Below are 21,523 nucleotides of genomic sequence, written 5' to 3'. Positions count from 1 at the left end.
TCAGTCCCCCTACATCATGATATATAATCCTTCTAATGTAACACTGAATTTGGTTTGTAAGTATTCCGTTGAGGATTTTTGTGTCAGTGTTCATAAGTGATACTAGTCTGTAGTTTTCTTGCCCTGTCTTTGTATGGCTTTAGTTTCAGGTAATGTTGACCTCTTAAAATGAGTTAGGATGAGTTTCTCCCCCCCACCCCCAGTTTTTTGGCCAAGAAGGGATCGTGTTCTTTGTTTAGGTTTTTATGTAAACTCCAGCTAATTAACATACAATGTAATATTAGTTTCAGGTATACAATATAGTGATTCAACATTTCCATACATCATCCAGTGCTCATCACAAGTGCACTCCTTAATCCTCATCACCTATTTCACCCATCCCCCCACCCACCTCCCTTCTGGTGACCATCAGTTTGGTAGAATTCATCAGTGAAGCTGTGTGATCCAGGGCTTTTCTTTATTGGAAGTTTTTGATTACTGATTCAGTCTCCTTGCTAGATACAAGTCTGCTTAGATTTTTCTTTTCATGATTCAGTCTTGGTAGGTGGGTGTTTCTAGTTACAGTAGACTCTTCTAATCCTTTTTATTTATTAAAATTAGTAGGAATTCCCTCACTCTCTTTGATTTTAGTAATTTGTGTTTTCTTTTTTTCCTTAGTCTAGTTAATGGTTTGTCAGTTTTGTTAATCTTTTCAAAAACCAACCTTTGTTTTTTTTACCCATTGTATTTCTATTTTCTATCAAAGCTCTACTCTTTATTATTTTCTTCCTTTTGCTAGTTTGGGGTTTATTTTACTTTTATTTCCTTAAGTTTTATGGTTAGTTTATTTATTTATTTTTTTTTGCTGTATGCATTTACAGCTATAAAGTTCCCTCTTAGCACTACTTTTGCTTCATCCCACGAGTTTGTTGTGAATTTTTTAGTTTTCTCTTAATTTCTAGTCTACTTCCATTGTGATTAGGAAAGACACTTTGTGTGTTTTCAGTCTTTTAAAATTTATTGAGGCTTGTTTTATAGCCTAACATATTGTTTATCCTGAGAATGTTCCATGTGCACTTGAGAAAAAAAATGTATTCTGCTCTTGGCTTGAATGTTCTGTATACATATACGTGTAACTGATTTGTACTGTTGTTCAAGTAATCTGTTTTCTTCTTGACATTCTTTGTAGTTCTGTTTTTGAAAATGGAGCACTAAAGTCTCCTTTTATTGAAGAACTGTCTCCCTTCGATTCTGTCAATGTTTACATCCTATATTTTGGGGAGCTGATGTTTGGTGCATATGTATTTGTAATTGTTACATCTTATTGGTGATTTGACTCTCTTATCAATGTATAATGTCATTCTTTGTTTCTTGTAATATTATCTGACTTAAAGTATATTTTGTCTGATCATAGCATAGCCACTCCAGCTCTCTCTTGGTTACTGTTTGCATGGAATACATTTTCTAATTTTTCACTTTTAACCTGTGTATGTTTTTGGATCTAAAGTGAGTATCTTATAAATAGCATATAGTTGGGCCATTTTTTAAAATCCATTCTGCCAGGGCACCTGAGTGGCTCAGTCGGTTAAGCGACTGCCTTCAGCTCAGGTCATGATCCTAGAGTCCCGGGATTGAGTCCCACATCAGGCTCCCCGGTCAGCAGAGAGTCTGCTTCTCCCTCTGACCCTCCTCCCTCTCATGCTCTCTGTCTCTCATTCTCTCTCTCGCAAATAAATAAAATCTAAAAAAAAAAAAAATCCATTCTGCCAATCTTTGCCTTTTAATTGGAGTGTTTAAACCATTTTAAAGTACTTATTAGGGGCACCTGGGTGGCTCAGTTGGTTAAGTGTCTGCCTTCAGCTCAGGTCATGATCCGAGGATCCTGGGATCGAGCCCCGCATCAGTCTGCTCCTTGCTCAGCAGGGAGTCTGCTTCTCCCTCTCTCTCTGCCTGCTGCTCCCCCTGCTTGTGCTCCCTCTCTGAAATGAATAAATCTTTAAAAAATAAATAAATAAATAAAGGACCTATTAATAGGAAAGGCTTCTGCCATTTTGCTATTTTCTGTATATCTTATAGCTTTTTTGTCTCCCATTTCCTCTATTACTTCCCTCTTTTGTGTTTAGTTGTTTTTTGGTAATGTCATTTTTTAATATTTTTGAAAAACACTGTCATAAAAACATAATAAAATTTACCATCTAACCATTTTTAAATGTATAGTTCAGTACTGTTAACTATACTCACATTGTTGTGCACAGATCTATAGAACTTTTTCATCTTGCAGAACTGAAACTCTACATCTCTTGAACAAACACTCTGCATTTTCCCCTACCCCTAAGCACTGACAACCACAGTTCTATGAATTTCACTATTTTGATACTTCATATAAATGGAATCATACAGTGTTTGTCTTTGTGTGGCTGGCTAACTTCATTAGCATAATGCCCTCAAGGTTCATTCATATTGTTGTGTGAGAAGATTTCCTTCTTTAAGGCTAATATTCCATTGTATGTATATATCACATTTTATTAGTTCATTCATCCATCAATGGACATTTGGTTTGCTTCTACCTCTTGGCTATTGTAAATAATGCTGCAGGGAACATGGGTGTGCAAATATTGTAGTTTCATGTTTTGATTACCTTATTTACTCTTGTATATAAGTTTTTTATCATTACCATAGGGATTACATATATCCTAAAGTTGTAACAATTAATATGAATTTATACCAACTTTAATTGCACAAAAACTCTAGTCCTGTGCAGCTCCATTCCCCTTTTATATTATTGATGTCACAAATTAACCTTTATACATTGTGTGCTCAGTAACATAGATTTATAATTTTATGCATTTATATTTTAAATCCTAAAGAAATAGATATTATCTTATAGAAATAAATAGAAATAAAAGTGAAGTTACAAACCAAAATTAAAATAATACTGGCTTTCATATTTGTCCTTGTACTTATCTGAACCACAGATCTTCATATCTTCATGTGACTCTGAGTTACCCTCTAGCATCCTTTTATTTCTACCTGAAGGACTCCCTTTAGTGGCAGTGAACTCCCTCACCTCTTGTTTCTCTCTGAATGGCTTAATTTCTCCCTCATCTTTGAAGGATAGTTTTGCTGGATCTGTAATTCTCGGTTGATAGGGTTTTTTGTTGTTGTGTTTCAGCACTTTAAATGTATCTCCTTGTTGGGGCACCTGGGTGTCTCATTCAGTTAAGCAGCTGCCTTAAGCAGCTCAGGTCATGATCCCAGGGTCTTGGGATCGAGCCCTGCATCAGGCTCCCTGCTCCATGGGAAGCCTGCTTCTTCTCCCACTCCCCCTGCTTGTGTTCCCTCTCTCGCTGTGTCTCTCTGTGTCAAATAAATAAAATAAACTTAAAAAAAAATGTATCTCCTTGTTGTCTTCTGTCCTCAAAGCTTTCTTAGGAGAAATCAGCAAGTAATCTTGTTGATGATACCTTGTACATGACAAGTTACTTCTCTCTTGCTGCTTTCAAGATTCTGTCTTCGTCTTTGGTTATTGTTTGATTATAATGCATTTGAGTGAGTCCCTTTGGGTTTATCCTACTTAGGGTTTTGTTGAGTGTATTAGTTTCATAGGGCCGTTGTAACAAAGTACCTTAAGTTGGATGGCTTGAACAACAAAACTTTATGGTCTCACAGTGATGGAGTCTAGAAGTCTAAAATCAAGGTGTTGGCAGGGTTCATTCCTTCTGAGATCTTAGAGGTAAAATCTATTCCATGTCTCTCCTCTAGATTTTGGTGGTATGCTGGCGATCTTTACCACTCATTGACTTCTGTTTCATCACCCCAGTCTCCTCGTCTTTCTTCACATGGCATTTTCTCTGTACTTGTCTGTCTCAGTTTTTTTAGTAAGGACACCAGTCATACTGAATAAAGTCTTAGTGCCTAAGACTTTATTTTACCTTGATAACCTCTGTAAAACCCAATTTTCAAATAAGGTTGCATTCTGAGGTACTTTGGGGTTAGAACTCCAACATATGTTTTGGGGAGGACACAGTTTGCAAAGCAGTCTGCTCTCTGCTCTATCAGAAATGCATGTACTTCCCACAGGCAAAATACATTCACCCCATTCCAATCATTACAGCATCAATTCTCAGTCCAAAGTCTTATATTTAAATAGCATCAACCAAAAGTCTCAAATCTCATAGTCTAATTCAAGTACAGGTTAAGACTAGGGTATCACTCAAGCTGGAGCAAAATTCTTCTCTATCTCTGAATATGTGAGACCAGACAAACCTAAAACCTAGCAGGACAAATTCTATTAGATTCTTATGACTTGAGAATCATCTTCATTGGCTGGATGCTCCACCCTCCAGTCCTACTGGGTGGTGGCTTTGCCCCCTCAGCCCTGAAAGCAGCCTCACCTGTTGGAATTGAGGGGTTGTCCTCATGCTCTGGAACCCAGGAGGCTGCACCTCCTGGAACAGAGGATAAGGCAGTCCTCCTGCCTCTCAGGCCTGTGCTCTCTGGGCTCCTGGTGGCAGTGGCAGACACACCAGCCTCTGAACCACCTCCAGGGTCATTATTCCTTTTTCTTGAAAGATAACACATGTTCAGGGCTGATAGCCCTGTCAGCTCACTTCCTCCATATAAAATCCCACAAGTCCAACAGCCTTCCTTCTTCCCATCTCTGTCCCCTTAAGTTCAAGCTGGTAGTGTTTCTACTGAGATGATAGATTGGATCCACAAGTCACTTGCCCATAATCTCTTCAGCAGTGTCCAACCACACCCTTGGTGTCCTAAGTATACATTCTCATTGTTTACAATATGGATAAACTGAGAATTTCATAAATCCTTCAAGTTCTGGTTCCTTTATGTTTGGCAATTCTTTCTTTATCTCTGTCTTCTCGTGTTTTATTATAAACAACAAGGAGAAACCAAGCTGCACATTCAACATTTTACTTAGAGATCTCCTCAGCTAAACATTAACGTTCTACTTTCTGTCCAACAGAACAAAATTCAGCCAAGTTCTCTACCACTTTATATCAAGGATCTCCTTTCTTCCAGTTTCCAATAACATGTTCCTCATTTCTGTCTGAGATGTCACCAGAAACACCTTTAACATTCATATTTCTACCAAAATTTTTTTCCAGGCAATCTGGACTTTTTCCATTCAAGCACCTCAAAACTTCTCCTCTGCCCATTACCTAATTCTGAAGTCACACACACATTTTAGGTATTTGTTACAGCAACACCTACTTCTCAAAACCAAAATGTGTATTCATTTCCTAGGACTGCAATAACAAAGTTACACAAATTAAGTGGCTTAAAGAACATAAATTTATTGTCCCATAGTTCTGGAATTTAGAAGTGTGAAATCAAGGTATCAGTAGGGTATTTTCCTTCTTAGGACTGTGAGTAATAATCTCTTCCATTACTTTCTCCTTCTTTCTGGTGGTTAGCTGGAAATTTTTAGTGGTCTTTGACTTCTGCTGCATCACCCTCATCTCTGCCTTCATCTTCACATGCATTCTCCTGTGTTTGTCTCTGTACTAAATCTTCCTCTTTTAATAACACCAATCATACTTGATTAAGGCCTACCCTAATGACCTCATTTTAACTTGATTATCTGTTAAGACTCTGTCTCCAGGGAGCGCCTGGGTGGCTCAGTCATTAAGCATCTGCCTTCGGCTCAGGTTATGATCCCAGGGTCCTGGGATCAAGCCCCACATTGGGCTCCCTGCTCAGCGGGAAGCCTGCTTCTCCCTCTCCCGCTCCCCTACTTGTGTTCCTGCTCTCACTGTCTCTCTCTGTCAAATAAATAGTCTTTAAAAAAAAAAAAAAAGGCTCTCCAAATAAGGTCACATTCTCAGGTTATGACTCCAACATATCCTGGAGGTACAAGTCAACTCATAACATTGACCTTCTTGGATTTGTAGATTCATGTCTGTCATCAAATTTGGGCCGTTTTCAGCCATTATGTCTTCAAATAATCTTTCAGCTCCTTTCTCTCTCCTTCTGGAACTCCCATAATGTGTATATTAGTATGTCTAATGGTGCCCTTGGTCTCTGTTCAAGTCCCTTAGCCTCTCTTCCCTTCACTCTTTCTTTTCCCCACTTAATGATTTCAGTTGTCCTATCTTCAAGTTCACTGATCCTTTCTTAATGCTTGTTTCAGATATGCTGTTGAATCCCTCTGGTGTATTTTTCACTTCAGTTATTTTACTTTTCAGCTCCAGAATTTGTTTGATTCCTTTTTATAATTTCTGTCTCTTTGATGGTATTTTCATTTTGGTCCTTTATTGTTTTCCTGGTTTCCTCTAGTTCTTTATCCATATGTTCCTTTATTCTTTGAACATATTTAAGGCAGTTGCTCTGAAGTCTTTGTCTAGTATGTCCTTTATCTGGGCTTCCTCAAGGGTGGTTTCTGTTTTGTTCCCATGAATGCGCCATGTTTTCCTTTTTCTTTGTATTTCTTCTGATTTTTTGTTGAAAACTGGTCATTTGACTATTATAATGTGGTAACTCTGAAAATAAGGTCCCCACCTCCCTGGGATTTGCTGGATTTTCTTATAGTTGAAGACTGCAGTGGTTGGTTAGTTTTGAGACTTTTTCAAACTATTTTTGCAAACACTGTTCCTTGCATGTGATCACCTAAGTCTCTGTTCCTTTAGCTTGTGTTCAGCAAATGTTTTGACAGAGATTTATCTGAATGCCAGGAGCTTGATTGGGTGTTTGCTTGGTTGCTATAAACCTTTGACTTTTCCATAGTTCTGACAAAGTTCATATGGCTTCTCTCTCTCTTTTTTTTTTCCCCAGTGTTTCTGTAGGGGAACAAGAGCTTGGAGCTTCCTAGTATGCTATTTTGCTGATGTCATTCCTCTGTTGAATTTTTCACTTCACTTTGGTTGGAAGAATATGAATAAAACCTACTTAGAAATAAAAATTTTAAAAATTTGAAGTTTTTAAAGTAATTTAAATGAAATAACAAGAAAAGACAGATTCACAAAATTTCCGCTTGCATTATAATACTTAAAAAAGAAAAACTTCATTTTTTGCCATTTGAAATAGATTTTAAAATATTTTTTAACCTTAAGAATTGGCATTTAGAGAGATAATCAGACATTCTTGGTGTTTGGGGATTTTTTTCTGTCTTTTTTTTTTTTTTTTTTTTGGTGGAGGAACAATGTTTTAGATACTATAGGAACTTTAAGAACTTAAGTAACCAAATAGTCTTATTTATTAATAAGAGAAATCTCTAGTTTATTCAGTGTAGTCATTTCACAAACCCTACTGAAATTACTGATTTAAAGAATGATCAATTCACTTTAAAACCATCTGATGGAAGGTTGATGGGAAACTGGACATTCATATAATGCCAAAGTATTATTAAATGAATTACTTGGTGGATACAAGGGTAAAAACACAACTGTACAATAGAGGGATCAGAATCATCACCCCAATCTGTAGGTGAATCTTAGCATGTTAATACTGAGTCAGTAATATCATGTCTTTTGATGTATTGTAACCTAAGTACACTTAAAATGTATTCTGGCCAAAAAAGGTTTGAATCCACCAAACCTATAGATATAACTTCTGGCTTTGGAGAAATTTCAGGAGACAGACCCCATTTAATGGAGGAACAAGCTATATAATAGCATGAGGATGTAACCATATAAATCCAGAAGATGGGGCATTCTGCAGAAAAATAACAGTCTCTCTTCAGCAAGACCTAGTCATTAAAAAAAAAAAAAAAAAAAAAGACTACACTAGATCCTAAAAGATTTATTGAGATAACTAGATATAATGTGTAGTCTTGAATTTGATACCAGTTTGGGCCAGTTAGGGATATCTAAATGTGGTCTAAAAGTACTAATAGGAATACTTAATGAAACAAAAGTGAGAATTGATGGAAAATGCAAATTATCACACTGTAATCAAATTGCAAGTAAAAGATCATCTCATTTTTGTTTTAAAAAATATGGAAAGTTTGTGTGTGTATCAGAAAGGGATCTGGAACAACAAATGTTGGAAAGGATGTGGAGAAAGGGGAACCCTCTTACACTGTTGGTGGGAATGCAAGCTGGTACAGCCACTCTGGAAAACAGTATGGAGGTTCCTCAAGAAGTTAAAAATAGAGCTACACTATGACCCAGCAATTGCACTACTGGGTATTTACCCCAAAGACACAGATGTAGTGAAAAGAAGGGGCACATGCACCCCAATGTTCATAGAAGCAATGTCCACAATAGCCAAACTGTGAAAGGAGCTGAGGTATCCTTCAGCAGATGAATGGATAACGAAGATGTGATTCATATATATAATGGAATATTACTCAGCCATCAGAAAGGATGAATACCTACCATTTGCATCAACATGGATGGAACTGGGGGGTATTATGCTAAGTGAAATAAGCCAAGCAGAGAAAGACCGTGCTCATATGGTTTCACTCATATGTGGAATATAAGAAATAGCGCAGAGGATCATAGGGGAGGGGAGGGAAAAATGAATGGCAAGAAATCAAAGAGGGAGACAAACCATGAGAGACTCTTAACTATAGGATACAAACTGAGGGTTGTAAAAAGGTAGGTGGGGGGGGGAGATGGGGTAACTGGGTGACGGGCATTAAGGAGGGTGTGTGATGGAATGAGCACTGGGTGTTATATGCAACTAATGAATCATTGAACACTACATCAAATACTAATGATGTACTATATGTTGGCTATAGAATTTAAATTTAAAAGAAAGGGATCTGGAAGGATATACACTTAAGATATCTGGAGAAATGTGATTTTTAAAAAAATTTGTTGTGTCCATATTTGCTAATTTTATATACTGCTTCTGTAATAAAATATTTCAAATATAAATTACATAACAATTGATTTGTCTGATTCCAGTAATTTTATAAGCAGTGCTTATAATACATGCCACATTTAAATTTTGTTTCTTTGAAACTATAGTGTTTTAATCCCTTTATTTCTTAGATAGAGAGCCTGGATTTTTTATTTTTGCTAAAGACAATTGAGGAATTCTATAAAAGTGAAGATGGAGAAAATCTGGAAATCCTCTGTCCAGTTCAAGGTCAAGCCTGTGTAGCTAAATTTGAAGATGGAGTTTGGTACCGAGCAAAAGTTATTGGTAGGAAATTGCATACTACTTCTACAGGGAAATGTTATGCTTAAAAACTGAAACCATTTGAGTTGGTACAAATTAAATCATGGAAGTGATATTATTTGATCTTTGCTCAGTTATCTTTAAAAAGCTAGTCGGGGGGTGCCTGGGTGGCTCAGATGGTTAAGCGTCTGCCTTCGGCTCAGGTCATGATCCCAGGGTCCTGTGATCGAGCCCCGCATCGAGCTCCCTGCTTGGCGGGGAGCCTGCTTCTCCCTCTCCCTCTACTGTTCCCCCTGCTTGTGCTCTCTCACTCTCTCTATCAAATAAATAAATAAAATCTTTAAAAAAAAAAATTTAAAAAGCTAGTGGTAATGTTGGGAGGTGAATCTCTGAGTCCTTAGATTTTGATTTGACTAGGTCTTAACTATTTTTTTGTTGTTGTTTTCTAATGTCTGCCTTATTTAAAAAGTTAAATGGTGCTAACCAACTTATACTGCACTCCTCAAAGGCAAATATTTTAGGGTTGTCTGGCTGGCTCAGTTGTAAGAGCATGCAACTCTTGATCTCAGGGTTGTGAGTTTGAGCTTAATGTGGGGTGTAGACATTACTTAAAAATACTTTAAATTCTTTCAGCTGTTGCTTTTGGTATTTATTTGTGTTATTTCTTCTAAATATGTAATACTTTTTTGATATTTTACTCTTAGATATTATCTATTCTTATTTTTTTAATTTGTGTTATGTCATCTATTCTTATTATGGTAGATAGCAGTTTTAGATTTCTTCTAGCTCTTTTATGCCCTCCCCCCCCATCCCCATAGCTGTATCACAATTTTAGTTAATCCATATTCAATATAAATATTTTCACCAAGTCATAAAGAATACTTTCCTGTTTCAAGTTAATGCATCAGATTTTCACTTTCTTTTATTTATGGCTACATTTTCCTGATTGTTCAAAACAATTTTCCACACGATTGACTTTTCAGGTAATGTTAGTTGTTTTTTTTTTTTTTCCTAGCAGTGAAAACATCCTTCTATCTTTTCCAATTAGACTGCTAGTCCTCTAAGCTTATTAGACTTTTGTTATGCAGGGAATTTATTTCACTTGGCAATATACTTTGTTTTGCTGTATTGGATCCCTTGTTTTATGGATCCCATGTTTACCTCTTCAGTTTACTCCCCTATTTTGGGGGAGCATCTTCTAATTGTTTACTCAGAATAAATGGAGGTAAATTTTGAGACCTTTCATGTCTTCTGACTCTACTCTCATACATGATTGATAATTTGGGTAAAAAATGTTCTTTAAATTTTATCTCCTGTCCATTTGTTTGTTTTGTCTAAAACTATATCTCCATTCAGAGACTTGAAGAATGATAAGAATGTAATGGCATTAGTACAGTTAAGAATATCCTTCTAGCATGAGAATTCCAGTGGAAGTGTGGAGGGATTCCCTCACCTTCTTAGACTTATGGTAACATGTGTCTTCTCAATTACTTCAGATACCAGTTATCACATGGCCTAAGTTGCTTGAAGTGTCCTCTTGAGTACCAGTGTGTTCCATCTGCTTCCACTTCTGCTAAGGAGCAGAGAATGCCTGTACTTCTTCCATTTTTGAAATATATATACTGTACTACTCTTTAAATTTGAAAATGATAGCAACCATTTTAGTAGAATTATACATAGGTGTGCTAAGAGAGGCTAAAGTCAACCATATATTTTGAGTATTTTCAAAAAGGTCAGTGTGATAGGTTTTTATTCAAACTTCCATGTGTTTGAACTTCTTAAGGGATTCATTGGTATCCTGTAAAATATAGGGACTAGATTGACATAGAGGTCTGTCTCTGCTTATTTTTCACAATATTCCCCCAAATAATATTTTTTAATTTCAGTTAAGTATCATCATATGAATGAATCTTTAGTTTGATTATTAAATCTTTTGCCTTAATCACCTGTCTTGACTAACAGTAAATATTTATTAAATGCATGCTTACTTTGGTGTTTTGCAAATTATTTTAAATAGGTGAATCCTCAAAAAAAAAGTCTTGTGAGATTGGATTCTATAGGTATGCCAGTTTTACAAATGAAATAATGAGGCTTAGAGAGAAAAAGAAACTTGCTCAGAGTAATATTTTAGAAAGAGTGATTAGCTTGCTTAGAGTCACATGGAATTTCACTGGATTCTGACCCAGTCAGTCTTAACGCCTAACTTTTAGGCCACAACAGCTAACATTTGATAGCTGTGTTGTTATCCTGATTTTGATTGTCCTTTGGATATCTTAAAATTGTTAATTTCTCATTCACCAAATCTGAACAACTATGCATTATGTTGATTTTTGTAAGCCCACGTATTAGAAATATTTTTTATATTAAAAAAGTATTAAGCTTGTATGTTGATCATAAAAGTATTCTAACATAGTTGACGGTCAATCTAAATTTTGCTAGATAATTCTCTGTTTTCTTTCCAAGTTTGTGATTTCTAATTTCATAATTTTTGAAGGATTGCCTGGACATCGTGAAGTTGAAGTTAAATATGTGGACTTTGGCAATACTGCAAAAATAACACTTAAAGAAATGCGTAAAATAAAAGATGAGTTTCTAAATCCCCCAGAGAAGGTAATCTACTTATTGTGAGTCATAGGGTTAGAATCTTACGCAAATATGACAGTATTTTTAGAAATCATTTTTATCATAGAATTGCCCTGTTAAAAAACATTTTTGTCTGTAAATAATTTGATAACGTGGAATCTAAAAAAGAGTTGCTGTCATTATTGTAATTTCCTATATAGCAACCATAAATTGTTAAGATATATGTATATCTTAGGAAATAAGCATTAATTATAAATATATATGTGTATGTATGTTTGTGTCTTTTTAAGTATTTGCTGGTCTGCAGCTCTTAATGTTATTTTGAAATACCTGTATAATGTGGTAGGAAGATGATGTTATCTTGTGTAAAAAAAATCTCATCATAGAAGTATTTTTATTGCAATTCCATTTATGTTTAAGTATATATAACATGTCCAAGAGAAAGAGGGAAGTCTGGAAGAATAAGTAAAAAATTATCCTTCTCTTAGAATCCTATTCCCCAGAAGACAAGGAAGGTTAATGGGGCTTATTTTCTAACTCACATTACACCTAGACATTTGTTAAACAATATTTTTCATTTTAAAAATGGGTAAAATATTGTAGGAAAAACTTGAAAATATAGATAAACAAAAAGGAATCATTTAGAACTACTGAATATTTTTTATAAATATAATTCTAAGATGCATCTTCTGTTTTTAACAATTACAGGATTAGACAAATAGTCCTATAACCTGCTTTTCTCATTTAGCAGTATATCATAAGTATCTGTAATTCTTTCAGTAGATGCTTGTTATAACAGTGTCTGAATGTGCAATAATTCAACCAAATGCTCTATTGATTCCAGTTATTGGTATTTATAAAATATTTTATAAATACCTTTTGCACATTTATTTTCCAAATATATATTCAAAAAGAGTTTTTTGACACATACAAAATTTTATTTTAATTCTAAAATAACTAGAAATTTTACTTTTTCTTAATGGTGCAATTTTGTTTGACACAGGCAATTAAATGTAAGCTGGCCTATATTGAACCATGTATAAGGACAATGCAGTGGTCCAAAAAAGCTAAGGAAAAATTTGAAGAAAAGACTCAAGATAAATTTATGACATGTTCAGTCGTTAGTAAGCTATTTCCATTTTTATTTCTTGCTATGTGATTATATATAATAAGAATAACATTATAATACAACATTTGCCAGATCTTAGAATAAATTCAATGTGTCATCAGTAAGAGTAGTGAGAGCACATTTATTGAGAATTAGGTATAGTGGATGTAGTTGCAGGCTCTAGAGTATAAAATCAGTACAAGGCAAAAATTGCCATTAAAAAATCAAGTTATCCCAGGGGTGCCTGGCTGGCTCAGTTGGTGGAATGTGTGACTCTTGATCTTGGGGTTGTAGGTTCAAGCCCTACATTCGGTGTAGAGATTACTTAAAAATAAAATCTTTAAAAAAAAAAAAAAAAATCAAGTCATCCTGGACATGGCCTCTGGAAAGCCTTAAAGCCAGAAATTAGCTTCTCTTATTTCTGTTACATTTCTGCAAGGGCTCTATCCTGATTTTGGCATGATGAATGCTAAAGTTTAATGTGCAGGAAAGTGAGGGGAGGTGGGACATAACTGTTAAATAGTTTTCATATGTTTTTTCATTTCATTTGACTTAAGTGCATTCAACTGTAGGCTCTTCCCATATTTTGAAAAAAAAAAAGATTTCTTTTTTGGAGTAGTTTGGGTCCAAGATACAGGCTGACCACTAGCTCCAATTTAGTAACCCACCGTGTTCTGGAAATGAAAAGTTGAGAGGCAAAACCTGATCTGAATTGACATGAAGATATATATAATCTTTATCTCCTTTATAGTGAATATTCATATATTCCATTTCAGGATAGTAATGTATGTTTGTAGGCTGCTGCCTCAGAATCTGCTGGGGGTATTATAAAATATGCAATATATGTTTTATGTAGCTTTTCTCAATTTGAAGTTCTAAAACCTGTCTGGCCCCAAGGGGTTTAGATGCAGGGGTTGGGGAGTGGTGGGAGTCTGTTATTTATCTGGCTGTGTTGGTCTTAGTAAGTATTAGTGCAAGACACACAAGATTATGTTTACTTAGGGTTGATTTATGGGAATTTCCAGGGTAATTTTTACTATATCTGTTTGTTCACATTTATCATACTACCATTAAATGAACCCAACCACCAGAAGAGTGTTAGCTTATGTTACAGTGAGAAGACTGAATGAGCAGCTTCAGTGATCAGCTCCTCAAGGTTATATAACCGGGAACTGATGGCGTATCAGTGATAATTTATCCATGTTGTTGATATGAGAAATTGTTCTGAAGAAATAATTTCTTTAAAGAGGAATGTGGTTATAGATATTGCATCCTCAGTCAATAACATTTTTATATCAGGCTTCTCTGATGTGAGCAGTAAATTAAGGGCTTCTTAGTCCTTGAGTAATCTCCGCTGATTTTGAGCTGACTTTAACCTAGATAATTCTGCTTACCAACTTTGCTTTTGGTATTTTATTCTATTGGTTTTAGCTCCCCGCCCTCTATTGGTTTTAGCTCCCGTGGACAGCATCAAGACCTGACTTGGTTTCTTTCTTGACTCCTTCTTTTTCGTACTTACTTACTTGTTATACCAATATCATCCAAACACTAGCCATAACATAGTTATTATGCTGGATAATTTGTTTGAGCAGGGCCTTCTGGCACTCCTTAAATCTAGAAGATCTTACCCCATTAACCTGCACAATGATGAGATTGAGAGTGTAGGACATTAAAGATGAGAAGGGGAGCCTTCCATTAATATGCATTGTTACCTTATAAAGCAAGCGTTATTTAAATTTTAATTAGCAGAGTAGGGAAGTTGGTAAAGGTACAGAACATATGGAAAGTTGGGCCTGTTGGAATAAAGAACTATATATGGGAAATACGAAGTCAAAGAATTAAAGGGAACACAAGATATGGAAAGTAAGGAGATGAAAACTGAGTCTCAGCATTGCTTAGTCTTTTATTTTTAGATGATATATATCTGGTCCATTGAAAAGTAGTCAGGAATCATTTTTAGGCTCTTGAAAAAAGTTTTCTAATATTTTTATGACTAGATAATATAAGATGCTGGTAACACTTTATCTTTTTATTTGGAATCATCATTCTGACCTGCAGCTACCAGCTGCTATTGTGTAGAAGGTGTAGGTATAAACTGCATTGAAGTGTGCATTCAGTGCATAGTTGAGTGCACTGAAGTATGTGTTTCCTAAAGAAATTACTCTGTTGTTTATTCAGATACATATTAGGCAGGTTCTCTGTGCTATGTACCATAAGTAAGTAAACAGGCATATGAGATGTAAACTTTACCCAGTTTAGTTTAAGAAATAGATCTAAATAGATCTACTTGTTTAAGTAACCAATATGTATGTATTCTAAAAGAAGTTAAAAGTTAGATGGTTTGTCCTAAAAACCTAGGGATGGGGGGAAAAAAATCCAGATTCCAATCTCTAGTTGAGGATTCTAGATTGAGTTTTTGTCGTGTTAAACTTTGTGCCATTCTTATAAAAGCTGTAAACCTTTGCAGATAACCACTGGCCTAAATTTCATTCTTTTGTCCTCTGGAACTTGGATGAATTCAGTAAAATCGTTTAAAAACACATCAGAACAGGGGCGCCTGGGTGGCTCAGTCGTTGGTCGTCTGCCTTCAGCTCAGGTCATGATCCCAGGGTCCTGGGATCAGGCCCTGCATCGGGCTCTCTGTTCAGCAGGGAGCCTGCTTCTCCCTCTCCCATTCTGCCTGCTTGTGTTCCCTCTCTCGCTGTCTCTCTCTGTCAAATAAATAAATAAAATCTTTAAAAAAAAAAAAACACATCAGAACACTTCTTCAATGAATATGTCAATTATATTTTTCTGAATTTAAAAGCTTTAAACTACTTTTGATTTGTCATAGAACAGTACACAATAATCTAAAATGAAAATGTTATTAATTTGCATATGCTACAGATAACATAGACAGTTGTTTTATCTTTGCAAAATACTACTTTTACCCCTACAGGGAGACTTTGATATTATTCAGCAAAAAACCACACGTGCAAAATGAAATTGTTGACAGCTTTTTTTTTTAATTACTTCATTTAGTGTGTTTTGCAACATATTTCTTTCCCCAAACTCATCTTAATGTTTTACAGAAATTCTGGAAGATAATGTGCTCTTAGTTGAGCTTTTCGATTCTATTGGTGCTCCTGGAATGACTCCTACTAGTATAAATGACCAGCTAGTCAAAGAGGGCCTAGCATCTTATGAAGTAGGGTAAGTAGACCTATAAATGTTTGTTAGTTTGTACATAACACTTTATTCACAAGAAGGATAACTGGCATATCATTCCCTTTAGGATATGTGCTTAGGCCATAGCTTTGGGAGTTTTCACCCTGTTTTGGGTCAAGAAAAATAGGCGGAAAAATAACTGGAGTCATTAGTCTAATGGGGAGTAGAGTGGCTTTTCCCTCCATCTCTAAGGGACCCTGAAACCAAGAGAATGGCTTCTAGGGATTGAAGGTACTTCTAAGAAAAAGAGAATGGCATCTTATTTCTAGGTGGAATATCTGCTTTGGCAGCCCTCTCTGCCTATTTGAGAAGAAAATTAGGAAGAGAAGTGGCAGGATAGGGTATTTAGTGGTAGAGTTAGCCCACATTTCCCATTTGGAGAAATGTGAATTCTTTCTGGGTTCAAGTGGTTACTTTGAACAAGAACCAGATTTGAGCCATTGTGCCTAGCACCCAAGACAGACCAGTGGTTGAGCAACCCTGAAGCAAAAGGGCAGGGGGTGGTGAGGAGGGGTGAGAGGGTTGGGAGTCAAGACAAAACAATTCTTTCACAATACAGACTTAGGCAGTAGGGTGGCCCTGAAGGGTCTTCTGAAGAATTCCCACATACCGTTCTCAAGAAAGCAAATATTTGATAACACCCACACATAATGTCTGTCAGAGTAAGCCAGAGAAGCAGAAATCTGTAGTCATGTGCTTAGCATGTAGTCTTGCCTCCCCTCCCTGCCCTAACACTGGAGGACTTGGAAGCTAGAGAGGGCCTGTCCTTTTTCCACTGTAAGCCCTAAGTAAGGGAAGAGAAAGAGATGAGAGGAAACATTTAAATATATTGGACTGAGGGGCACCTGGGTGGCTCAGTTGGTTAAGTGTCGGACTTGATTTCAGCTCAGGTCATGATCTCAGGGTTGTGAGATGGAGCCCCACTTGGGCTCTGTGCTGGGCATGCAGCCTGCTTAGGATTCTCTCTCTCCCTCTGCCCCACCCTGCCCTTTCTCTCTCCCTCTCAAAAAAAAAAAAAAAAAAAAATATATATATATATATATGCAGATATACAGATATATATATACATATATATATAATTTCTCTTTTTTTAAAAGTCAGGGTTATTGAGGTAAAACATACAATAAAATTTCATCCTTTTACGTATACAGTCATATATAACCATTATCACAGTCAAAATACAGAGTATTTCTATCACCACAAAAAGTTCCTTGTGCACCTCTGTAGTTCTTTCTCGTCCTCCACACCCAAAACTTGACAATTACTGATCTAATTTCTGTTTCTATACTTTTCCACAACTTCTTATAAGTGGAGTCATAGTGTATTTTGCCTTTTGTGTCTGGCATCTTTCATTTAGCTTAATGCTTTTGAGATTCATGAATGTAGTTACATGGATCAGTAGTCTTTATTGCTCTCTACTCTCCTATCGTCTGGATATACCATAATGTTATACATTCCCTAATTGATGAACATTTGAGCTATTTCCAGTTTGAGAGATTTTATGAATAAAGGTGTTGTAAACATTTGCATACAGGTCTTTGTATGTAGACATATGTATGTATTTTCTCTTGAGTAAATACCTAGGAGTAAGATTGCTGCTTATAAGGTAAGTGGGTTTTTTTCTTTATTTAATCTAATGCCCCACCCACATTATTGCTTTGATAATTTTGGTGTAAATCTCAGACACCATATAACTTCATCCATTTAATATTTTGGTATGTAGATCTAAAAGAAAAAGGTTTTTTTAAAAAAAAGGTGTGTTTTTTTAACTTTATAAGAAACTGCCACACATTTTCTAAATTGGCTCTACCATCCTGCATTTCCACCAGCAATTTGTGAGAGTTGTATTGTTCTATATCTTTGCCAGCACTTGATTCTATCATTGTGTGTTTACATCAGCCCTTCTAATAGAAATACAGTGTTTTCTCGTAGTAGTTTTAATTTTAATTTAATGACATTAAAGATCTTTTCATATGCTTATTTGCCATCTGTGTCTATTCTTCGGTGAAGTTTCTTTTCAAATGTAAAATCTTCTGTAAAATTGTGTTGCTTATTGTTCTTGAAATGTGAAAGTTCTTTAATATATTCCAGCTACAAGTTCTTCATCAGATAATGTGCTTTGCAAATATTGCAAATATTTTTTTTCCCAATCTCTGCCTTCTTAACAGTGTCTTTCAAAGAGCAGTTCCTGGTTTTGAAGTCTACTTGGACAGTTTTTTCTTTCATAATTGAGGCACTTTGTGCTGTAATTAATAACTCTTTACCTAACTCAAGGTCATAAAGATTTTCCCCTATGTATTCTTCCTAAGTTTTATAGTTTTAGGTTTCATATTTAGGTCTGTCATCTTTTTTATTTTGTTAAATAGACTTTATATTTTAGAGCAGTTTTGGGTTCTCAACACTGAGCAGAAAGCACAGGGATTTCCCACGTATTCCTGGCTCTCCCAACAGGCACAGCCTCCCGCACTGTCAACCACCAAAATGGTACATTTGTTAACATCCATGAAACTACATTGACATATCATAATCATCCGAAGTCCGTAATTTACATTAGTGTACATTCTGTGGGTTTTGACTAAATGAATGAGGACATGAATCCACCATTATAATATCAGAGTATTTTCACTGTCCTCAAAATCCCTTGTGTTCTATTCATCCTTCCCTCCCTCGAATCTCTGGGAACCACTGATATTTTTTAGTGTCTCCATAGTTTTGCCTTTTCCAGAATATCATATAATTGGAGTCATACAGTATATAGCCTTTTCATATTGGCTTATTTCACTTAATAATATGTTTAAGCTTCCCCTTTTCATGGCTTGATAACTCATTTCTTTCTAGCACTGAATAATAGTTCATTGCCTGGATGTACCACAGTTTGTCTATCCATTCACCTACTAAAGGACATCTTGGTTGCTATCAGGTTTTGGTAATTACGAATAAAGCTGCTATAAACATCCACATGCAGGTTTTTGTGTAGACATAAGTTTTTACCTCCTTTGGGCAAATACCAAGGAGTGTGATTGCTGGGCTGTATGGTAAGAAGTGTTGTGTAAGAAACTACCAAACTGTCTTCCAAAGCAGCTGTACCATTTTGCATTCACACAAGCAATGACTGAGGGATTCCTGTTGCCCTACGTCCTCATCAGCACTTGGTGGTGTCGGCGTTCCAGATTTTGGTGCTTTGATTATATGTGTAGTGGTAGTATCTCTTTTGTTTTAATTTGTGTTTCTATGATATATGATGTGGAGCATCTTTTCACATGCTTATTTGCTATCTTTATATCTTTTTTTGGCGAGGTTCCTCTTAATGTTCTGGAACCATTTTTTAAGTGAGTTGCTTTCTTATTTTTGAATTTTAAGTGTTCTTTGTATATTTTGGAAAACAATGCTTTATGGTATGTGTCTTTTGCAAACATTTTCTCCAAGTGTGTGGCTCTCTCTTTATCCTCTTGATAGTGTCTTTCGCAGAGCACATGTTTGTAATTTCAATGAAATTCAACTTCTCAGCATTTTCTCTCATGAGTCATGGAATAAAGCTATTTTTAAACTTTAAATTTTTTCCCTTTGTTTTAAGCAGCTTTGGGGAATAAGGCATTTATTAGATGAATATTCCAAAATATCACAACTATCAAGAGCATTAGAGGAAAACAGCAAGCACCCATCACCTCACTTTGATACGCCACTGTTATAGGGGAGCACTAAAGCTAAAACAGAACTATTCCACAGTAAGCAAAACAGATTATGGAAAGAAGAGCTCTTTGTGACAGTGACTCAACTTTCTGCAAGAGCAGTTTCTATAACATACACAGGGAGCTCTACTAGCTTTTAAAATAAAATTTCCCTGCCTTTTGCATCTCTCCATATATATAAATTCAAAATTAAGTGAGAATTTTCTAGTTACAAATCATAAATTTAGTGGGCAATATTGAAGTCATGTGTGATACAACTCTGCCTTCACCCCCCCCAAAAAAGCAAGATAGATGTTAATTAACTAGAAGAGCGGAAGCCTTTCATGATGTGTACTTATATCCAATCACTACAGTGTGCACTTTAAATACCTTACAATTTTATATGTCAATTATACCCAGTAAGCTGAATTTTTTTTAAATTGGCCATCTAGTGGTAAAGTATGGTCAACATACAGTAGAAGGTAACATTCATGTGTTAAACTGTGAACATGCCCTGAATTTTTCATCAATGTTAATCAATGTTAATCAAAAATTAACATCAATGTTAATATCTTTACATATTTAAGCCATATAATCCAGTTGCTTCTATTCTAGCCAAAAGTTAAAGGTACAGTTCTTGGCCATAGAAATTTGTATTTCTTTTGAATGACTCTCTTAGCCAGTCTGGGTAACTAAAGATAGGTGTAATAACATTGAATTCAGAAGCTTTCCATTGCTACAGTTGTGTTTTAATTAAAATCATGAAATATTCACTTACCTCTCATTTAACGAAACTTTTAAAAAAAATCAAGGCCATATAGCTTTAACTAAGTTTTTTCCAGTTAACATTAATTTTATAAGGCATCAGATTTGGGCATATAATCAAAGATGGATGTTTAGTTTTTTTAACCAAAAAGTATTAAATACATGTATATGTACTATTTCTCTGGAAAGAGTCATAAAATTCAAAATTTTAAATTTTTAACCATGTACATTTATTACCTTCTTAAAAACTAATAACATTTATTTTTTAAAAGTCTATTAATGTACCACTTCACACACACCAAGATGGCTGTAATAAAAAAAAAAAGAAAGAAAATAACATGTGTTGATGAGAATGTAGAGAAATTTGACCCTTGTACATTGTGGGGAGGAATACAAATGGTGAAGTCACTATGGAAAACAGCTTGAAGATTCCTTAAAAACTTAAACAGAATTACCACATGGCCCAGAAATTCCATTGCTGGGTATATACCCAAAAGAATTGAAAACAGGTACTCAAGTACATGTACATATACATTCATAGGTGGAACCACCCTGTTTGTCTATCAACAGTTGGATAAACAAATTGTGGTAGATAGACATACAATGGAGTATTATTCAACCTTTAAAAAGGAATTAAATTTTGGGGTGCCTGGGTAGCTCAGGTCTAACTCTTGAATTTTGAATCAAGTCACGATCTCAGCGTTGTGAGATTGAGCCCCGAGTTGGTTTCCATGCGGGGTGTGGAGCCTGCTTAAGACTTTTTCTCTCCTCCTCCCTTTGCCTCCCCCAAAATAAATAAAAAATATAAAGGAATTAAATTTTGATATAATATTAATGAACCTTGAAAACTTTATGGTAAGTGAAATAAGCCAAACACAAAAGGTGACATATTGTATGATTCCATTTATATGAAATATCCAAAATAGTTAAATCCACAGAGAATATAGACTGGTGGTTAGTAAGGGTTGAGGGGAGAGGATTATGGGTAGCAATTGCTTTAGGGAGATTTTATTTTGGAGTGATAGAAATGTTTTGGAACTAGATAGAGGTGTAATGGTTGTGCAACACTGTGAATGTACTAAATGCTCTGGATTGTTCACTTTAAAATACTTTTATGTGAATCTCATCA

At 35.5% G+C, this 21,523-nt stretch overlaps 1 protein-coding gene across 2 annotated transcripts in view; it reads left to right on the top strand.

Annotated features, from left to right (window-relative positions):
- RNF17 (ring finger protein 17) overlaps positions 1-21,523 on the top strand; it is a 154,751-nt gene that overhangs the window by 56,514 nt on the left and 76,714 nt on the right. For both annotated transcript variants that reach the window (XM_035003771.1, XM_035003770.1), the window contains exons 16-19: positions 8,934-9,087; positions 11,558-11,673; positions 12,650-12,770; positions 15,826-15,946. In XM_035003771.1, coding sequence (XP_034859662.1) covers positions 8,934-9,087; positions 11,558-11,673; positions 12,650-12,770; positions 15,826-15,946 — 512 coding nt within the window. The remainder of the gene's footprint in view (positions 1-8,933; positions 9,088-11,557; positions 11,674-12,649; positions 12,771-15,825; positions 15,947-21,523) is intronic.

The sequence above is a fragment of the Mirounga leonina genome, unplaced genomic scaffold, assembly GCF_011800145.1.
Source record: "Mirounga leonina isolate KUSES-001 unplaced genomic scaffold, KU_Mleo_1.0 Mir_127, whole genome shotgun sequence".
Taxonomy (NCBI): Eukaryota; Metazoa; Chordata; class Mammalia; order Carnivora; family Phocidae; genus Mirounga; species Mirounga leonina.
The sequence above is the reverse complement of the archived record's forward strand: the minus strand, read 5'-3'. Positions and strand labels throughout refer to the sequence as shown.